Below are 8,707 nucleotides of genomic sequence, written 5' to 3' on the forward strand. Positions count from 1 at the left end.
AGTGAAATAGTTATAAAAAGAGAGCTATGGAGAAAGAGAAAGAGAGAGAAAGAGAGAGAAAGATGAAAAGAGAAAGAGAGAGAGAGAAAGAAAGAAAGAGAGAGAGAGGATAGAAGAGGGAAAACTAGACAGGCAAGGAGAGAGAGGAGTAAAGAGGATGGTATGGATATAAAAGTAAATATAGGAACGGGAGAGTGTGTGAGAGTGTAAGAGAAAGGGAGAGAAATAGGGCAGGAGACACGAGGTTTAATCCACTAATCCGTAAGTTATGTTTTTACATTGGAATGATAAGAATCATTATAACAAGATAATTCTAACAAAGAAATAAGATGGCTCAAACATCTAATTAAAGATCCCCCACCAAAAAAAGAAAGACTGGTACAATAATCCTGAAGAATCTCTTCCCATCATGCACTGCTGGTTCGTGGACTTCAAATTCCCGAATCACCAGGCAGTCTAACTTTCTCACCCTATAAAACCTCTCCTCATCCCAGCCTCCTAGTGCACTTTCTATCCTCCCCTTCTCTTCGTCTAGTTCTGATCATCCTCGAATCATCTTCATTAGGACACTTTGGATTAAAACGTCTCCCAATTATAACTTGACGACTTTTAAAAAAATCCATCTCATCTGCTCTACGTCTCTATTTGAATATTAACGCAATCAGGGTATAAAGTTTATTTACCAAGGAAAAGAAGACCGGCTAATGTATTTCGACGCGAAGTAGAATTACCTTCTTCTTTTCTTACCACCAACATGAGCAGAGCTGTTACGTTTGTCTTTTTGTTTTAATAATTACTAAGATTTTTGAAGATAACACAGCTGTGTCGAAAGTTTGAACATTTAAGTGTATTTTAATTGGAGATCTCACCTTGGGTGCAATAAGATGTCGACTCGAAACCTTAGCTTCAGCATAGAGAATATTCTGGGTCTTGAAAAATGTTACGACCACGGTGACGAGACGGAAAACGATCATCAAGGATTCAGGATCGCTTCAAGAACAGGGGTACAATCGAAAGGTATTGTAATGTCATTATTCTGCAAACTTATTTCCAGTTATTGTTGTTCTATCTTTAATACAAAAAAGAGATAAAAATGGGGGACCCTGTGACAAAACACTTACCAAAGTTTCTTTTTTTGGATACAGTGAAACCTGTTTATAAAGATAGCTCAAGTGAGAAAAGAACTGTGGTCTGTACAGACAGGTGGTCCTTCTATACAGGTGGTCAATAAAGCAGGTTTGCTTATATTTGTAAATGAAGAAATATCTTTTAATCGTAGATGTCCTTTCAATCTATATTTTGAAAATACAAAAGTTATAATAAAGAAACAAAAGTTCAAGCAATAATTGTCAAATAGTCTTGTGTTTGTATAATTATATTTTATTTAGGACTGTATTAAATGTATGTGTGAAATGTTTGTACGAATTCTTTTACAACAAAACCTAAATTATCTCACTTACTTCAAACATGTCTAATCAGTTATAAAATAATCATCTGGCATTTAATCTCCAACCCGCAGCGTCAAAATTAATGGATTATATTTAGTAATACGCAATTTGTGTCTCTATTATTTATCGCTAACAATTTATTGATCATTCATAAAGATAAGTTCATGGTTCCAAAATATTGATAAATAATTATGTCTTTCTAAATTCTTACCCAGCAGTGTCCCTCCCGTTCACCGAACGTTATAGCGTTGTGGATGGGATGTCGACACCTCATTCGGTGGCGGTTCTTTCTTCATCTTCATGTTCGATCCCTTCGACGGGTTCGGCTCTCGACGTCGCGTCAAGACGAAAGCCTCGTCGAATGCGTGTTCGAACCAACTTCAGTGCATGGCAGCTGGAGGAGCTGGAGCGGGCGTTTACCACCACCCACTATCCAGATATTTTCATGCGGGAAGCTCTGGCGATGAGACTCGACCTCATGGAGGCGAGAGTTCAGGTATGTGGCATCTCGTTCTCCTTATTTTCTCCTAAGTTTGATCTCTCTATTTTCCAGATTTCCTACTTCAGATGCCCCTTTTCCTCCCCTTACTCTCTCCTATATATATAATTATCTTACTTCTCCACTTCCGACACTTTATTATCTTCTTTCTCTTCCCCCTCCTCGATCTTTTCTCATCCTCCCCTCCTCCCATCCCTCGGACCCAACTTCTACTTATTTTGTTTCGCCATGTTCTTCTCCTTTCCTCTCTCATACTCCCAACAATTACTCTCCTACTCCTCGTTTCATTTGCTTTGTTTTCTACCTCCTCCTCTCTTTCCCCCAAAGTCTCTCATTTCTCCTCCCCTTCCCTCGCTCCTCTTCCCTCTCTCTCTCTCTCTCTCTCTCTGCACCCCTCAACTCTCTCTCTCTCTCTCTCTCTCTCACACTCTCTCTCTCTCTCTCTCTCTCTCTCTCTCTCTCTCTCTCTCTCTCTCTCTCTCTCTTTGCACCCGTCAACTCTCTCTCTCTCTCTCTCTCTCTCACTCTCTCTCTCTCCCTCTCTCTCCTCTCCCACGTGACCCACCCCCTACCATTATCCTCTCCACCCATCTTCCTTTGTCCTTCTCTTTCATTCCCCTTTCTCCCATTCATCTCTCTCATCCCTACTCGTCTTCCTTCTCCCTTCCTTTCCTCTCATTTCGCATGCTTTCTCTCCCCGGGAGATGTACTCTTTTTCTTTTTTCCCTCCTTCTCCTTCTCCCTCTCCTCTTCCTCTTTCCTTCTCCTGCTCCTGCTCATCCACATCCTCCTCCTCCCCTCCTCCTCCCTCATGTCTGTTCTTGTCTATCTTCTCCTCCTTCTCCTATTCAGGCTCTCCCCTTCCTCCCTTATTTCTTCTCCTTTCTCAATTTCCTTCCCTCCTCACATTCCCTCCCGTTCCTTTCCAATTCCCCTGCTCTTTTCCATCCTCTCTTCCCCTTCTTCCTCATTTTCTTACTCTGTTCTAACCTGCTCCTTTTCAGTTTCTATTCCATCCTCTTTCCGTCTCCTCTCATTTGTCCTCATCTGCTCATCTTTTTTCCCCCATTTCCATATCCCGCCTTTTTTTTTCATGCTAACCCTTTCATATCATCTACTTCTTTCCGTCTTTCGCCCCCTCCTCTTCCTCAAACCCAAACTATAAAACATGACATAAGAATATCATCATCCTGCATCTTTGTAAATCATTTATGTCATGTTTTATTCATACATTCTTTGCAAAATAGTACATGTTATGATAATAGTAAATGGTTTAATGGGTTTCTTAATAAGCACCCATTCTTATAAGCTTACCTCGTGCATAGGTGTTTGTTATAAATCAATATACATGTACATGACAAATGTTTTTTAATAAACGAGTAAATTAAATGTTATAAACACTCGCAATGTCTAATTTGTCTAACAAATATACGATAGCTTTCCCTAACATTTTAAAATACCCCTAAAAACTCTTTCCTTCCTTTTTTTTTCACGATGATCATTGGTCTGCGGATTCATCCATCAAATATCTGGCATGGGTGAAAATTCCATTCCTTCTCCTCATGCCAGCTCAATAGCAACGCAAATTTATAATCGAATCGTAGGCACTTAACCACTTGGAGTAAATGAACGATAATTTCTCTAATTGAAAGCCCCTAGTACAGGCGATTATAAGACCAGCCGTACAATTAGCGTGACAAGTTCTTCCCACTTACAAATTGCAGCTTTCTTACAAGCATTCCAGCGTTGTCTATTATTCAGCTGCTAGTATCTTGAGCGGGTATGATAGAGAGGCTAGATCACTCGAGGAGGTTTCCCGCGAATAGCAGGGTTGCTAAGGGGGACGTTTTTTGCGGGCACAGCTGTGTAAAGATGGTCATTAATTTTGGCCTAGCTATCGTCTGTTAAAGAAAGATATATACGAATATCATGATAAATTAAGGGAGGATCAATTAACACTCGGGCAACACGCTCGAAAATGAAAATGATAAATAGCATGGATATATCGCTAACGTTTTTGTGAGCGCTTCCATTTTTTACAGACCCTAACAATGTTAGCCAATGCAATTCAATAGCGACTTACTATTTCAGTACACGGCTTGTCTATAATGTTCAATCGAAACCACGTTGTAAACTGTCATGAATGTGTTTGTATTGCTTTACTAATGGCACTGCAGTTGTGTCGTAAAATTTATTTTCATGTTCACTTTATTGCATTTACGTTTTAAACTTTGGAAACAAAATATATGTATTGAATTGAAAACGTCCATCAGTAAATATACGTATGCATCAAGGGACTGCACAAATCTAATTTGATGCACAACGAAAAGACGATTATTTTCCTAGCAATCTTGAAGACGCAACTCAATTTACTTGGGGAATACGATTTTGTTTGACATTTTGAAATTCGTCAATGTACTCGATCGTCAAGACTTTCGAGAAATCAACCAGTATCAAGACAATATCAATAGCTTTTTGTGCTACCCAAATAATGTGTGGACATTAGAATGATTACATAATCCGTACTAGTCCACTGCCTGGACACAATGGACGCAGACTACTATGTGGTTTTAAGTTGATTTTATGTGTCCGTGTTGTTGTTTAAAGTATCATGATTTTTTTTTTTAATTTCTCTTTAGACATGATTTCTAACTGTATAGAGTGTACAGACCAGAGGAAGGGGCACCAGATTAAATTATCCCATTCCAAAGGTATTTGCCTATATAATGCTATGGTTATAATCCAAACCCCTAACCTCTTTTAATATGTTTCACACTTTCCTTTTCGTTCAGGTATGGTTTCAGAATCGCCGGGCAAAGTGGCGGAAACACGAGAGAACCTGTGGGAAACAGGTACCAAATTCACCCAAGAAAACGGACACTTCTCCGGCAGAATTAAAAGGGTTATCCAAGACGGAATCCATAGAAGCAGCCAAAAAGATGCCATATCCGTTTATAAGTTTAGCTAAAGGGACCAAGACTTCGGTTCAGCATCATCACCATGAACAGCGTGATCGTCAACCGTTTCGAGCCGACATCGTAAAAGACGTGAGTCGTCGACTGATGTTCCCACTATGCCCGACATCACCAACGGCCTCCCCTCGGCTTCCGCCTCTTCAAACACCTCGTCATTCGTACTTTCCTTTATTTTGCCATCGAATCCCTCCTCCTCGTTATCATCATCATCAACATCAAAACACGCTTCCCGATTCAACGACGACATCAAAGTGTACGCTTTCACCAAATGCAACTGCGCCATCTCCGTTAAAAATTGACCAGTTTTTTCTTCCGCCCGAGTCGTCACCGTTTTTCTCTCAGGCGACTTCTTTTGCTCCTTCCATTTCGCGCGGATCCGAAACGACGGAGCGCGATCGACGTTCCATTGAACCACGCATGAGAGTGACGTCAGATGAAAGACAAGCCAATAGCATCGCGATTTTGAGGGAAAGGGCTAAATCACTAGGACAGGCTACGGAAAATGATGAAGCCTGAATATTAAGAAGAGGACATTACCAAATTAAGAATTTAGTTATAACTGCATAAACAGGAAGAGACATTAAATCCATGTTTTACCACATTCTCCTCATCCATAATACATTAAATTGACACGGGAATATGATCTGCATATTCACACATTCGAATTATTCGATTCATTAAAAGAACTGTGGTTTTTATAAATGGTACTATGGTAGTGTAATGAATATTCAATGACGAGGATAAAACATGATTATAGACAAATTTATTTGCGCATAGTTACAATGAAAACTCTAGCATTTGTGAATAAAATTGTAAAGAACACAAGAATATAATATGAATATTTTTGTTCCATTTTGTTTGTGATCAATAATGAAATACAAATAATCGTTAGCAAGATTATTCGGCTTTTAAACTATCAATGCAGTTTCATTAGCTTTTGATTTAAAGTAATGGTAATTTGAAAATATTTTCACTGATATAAGGGTTTTTTTTTTTTTTTTAACTCTTTGGAAATGATAAACATTTTAAACAGTAAACTGTAAGCAATTAGCATACAATTAGATTTACTGGTATAATGGTGTGAATCTGTGATAAGAAGTAGTTTGTTCTATCTGTCTTATGTGACTAGAAAGAGGTTCGCATGTTCGTCAAATATTATTTGCTGTCCTCTTTCGGCAACGGTAACGTATCATTGAGTAAATGCCATTCACGAGTAAATCTTGGGAAAATGCGAGATTAAAGACTTTGCTGATTTTTGTACAGGAATGCCTAATATTTCTTAATAACAAGATTCTTGAATGTTAAAGTTGATACAAAATTCCTTTTTTCTTCTTTTTCTTTTTCTTCTTCTTCTTCTTCTTCTTGTTCTTTTATTTTTATTTTTTTTTTTTCTTTTTTTTTTCCACAAGTGGGGTGGATTGCCCTTTCAACTTAAGTTGATTTTCAAAGGGGTCCACAATTCTTCTTCGTCTTCTTCTTCTTCTTCTTCTTCTTTTTTTTTCTTCTTCTTCTTCTTTTCTTCTTCTTCTTCTTCTTCTTCTTCTTCTTCTTCTCCTCCTTCTTCTTCTTTTATTTTTATTTTTTTTTTTTCTTTTTTTTTTCCACAAGTGGGGTGGATTGCCCTTTCAACTTAAGTTGATTTTCAAAGGGGTCCACAATTCTTCTTCGTCTTCTTCTTCTTCTTCCTCTTCTTCTTTTTTTTCTTCTTCTCCTTCTTCTTCTTCTTCTTCTTCTTCTTCTTCTTCTTCTTCTTTTCCTTCCCTTTTTTCTTTATTTGTTTTTTAGGGGGTTATATGTTTTCTGTACATTTTTGATGTACATAAGAACAAATGATAAATGATTAACCAAGCTGATATTATGGAGCATCACACTATGTGTCTTTATCTGATTATCATGGGTGGCCGTAGAGTTCTATTTGTTAATACATCACGGATAAAAGCCGAATTGCAGAGGATATCACAAATGAAATATTGAAAACATCTAGTAAAAAGAAATAATAATATATAAAGTAGAAAGGAAAAAAAATATTATTATTAGTAGTAGAATAAAACACTTGAAACTGTTTTATATGCGTACTATAAAATGGTTGGTAATATTTACACTTTGGTGTGTTTCGTGAAAAGCGTTCAAGGTTTCTTAAATAGAGAGAAAGAGATTTAAACAACATTTCGAAATATAAAAACAGATAGAATGAAAGAGAGAGAAAATGGGTTGATGTGACCAAGAAGAGAGAAGAATAGAGAGAGAGAGAGAAAAGGAGAAGAAAAGAAAGAAAGAGAGAGGGGAGAGAGGGGAGACATACAAAGAGAGACAGAGAGATACAGAGAGAGATAGAGGGAGAGGGAGAGAGAGAGAGAGAGAGAGAGAGAGAGAGAGAGAGAGAGAGAGAGAGAGAGAGAGAGAGAGAGGAAGCATGTCGTCCAGCCTTTTTTCTTTTTGTTTGGTCTTTCTTTTTAATTTTGGTACAGTTATCAATTTGAAATGTATTCATTCAAAAACCCCATTTTCAGACTCTCAGCAAACTCAAATAAAACTGTATTTCTTTATTAAAGTTTGTTATGTCTGCTTAGAAGATTCACGCGGCTTGAAGGACAATTAACGAATTCTAAAACCTCTTTAGAGCAATTAAAACTTTCATTATGCATTATTCAAGGTTTAATCTACGCACATGCTTTCAGAGTGTTAAGACTTGGTACGTGTTTTTCCCTTTCTTTCTTTTTGTTTTCTTTAATTTACAATAAAATAGTTCATAGGGGATAAAATGTGGCATGTGTGTCATTAAAAACCTGTTCATCATTATTCATTAAACCCTATTTCACCCATGAGAAAATGCCATTTAGAGAAGTCGTGAATTCCATCAAATTTGACGGTGCTTCAAAAAGTAACCACCGTGAAAAATGAAAAGCGACTGTGTTTTTACCTTGATAATGAGAGAGCGAGGGATGGCGACTTTTGTAACGTCATGTGTTAGAAAGAAACCGTATTAGGCTCAATTCATTTTCTTCATTTTCATGGATTGGCGCTTCTACGGTTAATGATATTTTATCACCATTCGTGGGCAATTTATTTTTTGTACTGAAGTGTGGTTCATTTGTGTCCAGCAAAGTGGTTATCTTAATTACGTCTGTCTGGGGACGTGCATGCTTAGAATTAGGTGTGAGTGGACCGTGTATTAGGGATTCGGGTGAAAAAAGTTTGAATTATCTGTTTGTGCCGGGAAAAAACCCAAACTAAACGGTGTTATCTAGCACAGTATTAAACTATGCTGATATTCATTTTATACAAACATGAATAACAGGCCATTCTACTGGTTTATATTGTTAGTTGAATCATAAATGTCATTGGTACACAGTATAAGGAATATCATTTGTGTTTCTGTTAATAAGTATTGACTGATACATTGACCCTATTTTTTTCATTCCAAGCACAGAGCAATGAGTGTGAAAGGGTAATAATGGTCGGGATGGGGGATATAATTATTTGCGGTTATTGTGGTCAGTTGATATTTTTTTATTAGTTTGTACCTTCTGTTGATGGTGTTTGTGGTCATTGATAGAATTATTTGACCTACGATGTGTATTAATGGGTTGTAGTTTAGTAGGTGGTGGTGGTGGGGTGTGGCGGGGTGTGGTGGTGTTAGTGGTGGTGGTGGTGGTGGTGGTGGTGGGGGTGCTGGTGGTGGTGGTGGTGGAGATAGTGGTGGTTGTAGAGCTAATGCTTATCGATGATGAGGAGGATGATGCTGAGGTGGAGGATGATCAGGCCCCAGCATACCTAGGTGATCT

At 37.9% G+C, this 8,707-nt stretch overlaps 1 protein-coding gene across 1 annotated transcript; it reads left to right on the plus strand.

The window, feature by feature from the left end:
- Positions 1-884: 884 nt before the first annotated feature.
- LOC115923860 (homeobox protein unc-4 homolog) lies at positions 885-6,668 on the plus strand (the record flags this gene model as incomplete). The annotated part of the gene is made up of 4 exons (XM_030985250.1): positions 885-1,017; positions 1,667-1,944; positions 4,740-4,994; positions 6,597-6,668. Coding segments are annotated over exons 1-4 (738 nt in total), but the record flags the coding sequence as incomplete, so codon positions are not given.
- Between the last annotated feature and the right edge of the window lie 2,039 nt (positions 6,669-8,707).

Source organism: Strongylocentrotus purpuratus, unplaced genomic scaffold (genome assembly GCF_000002235.5).
Source record: "Strongylocentrotus purpuratus isolate Spur 01 unplaced genomic scaffold, Spur_5.0 spur5_scaffold_14, whole genome shotgun sequence".
NCBI classification, from domain to species: Eukaryota; Metazoa; Echinodermata; class Echinoidea; order Camarodonta; family Strongylocentrotidae; genus Strongylocentrotus; species Strongylocentrotus purpuratus.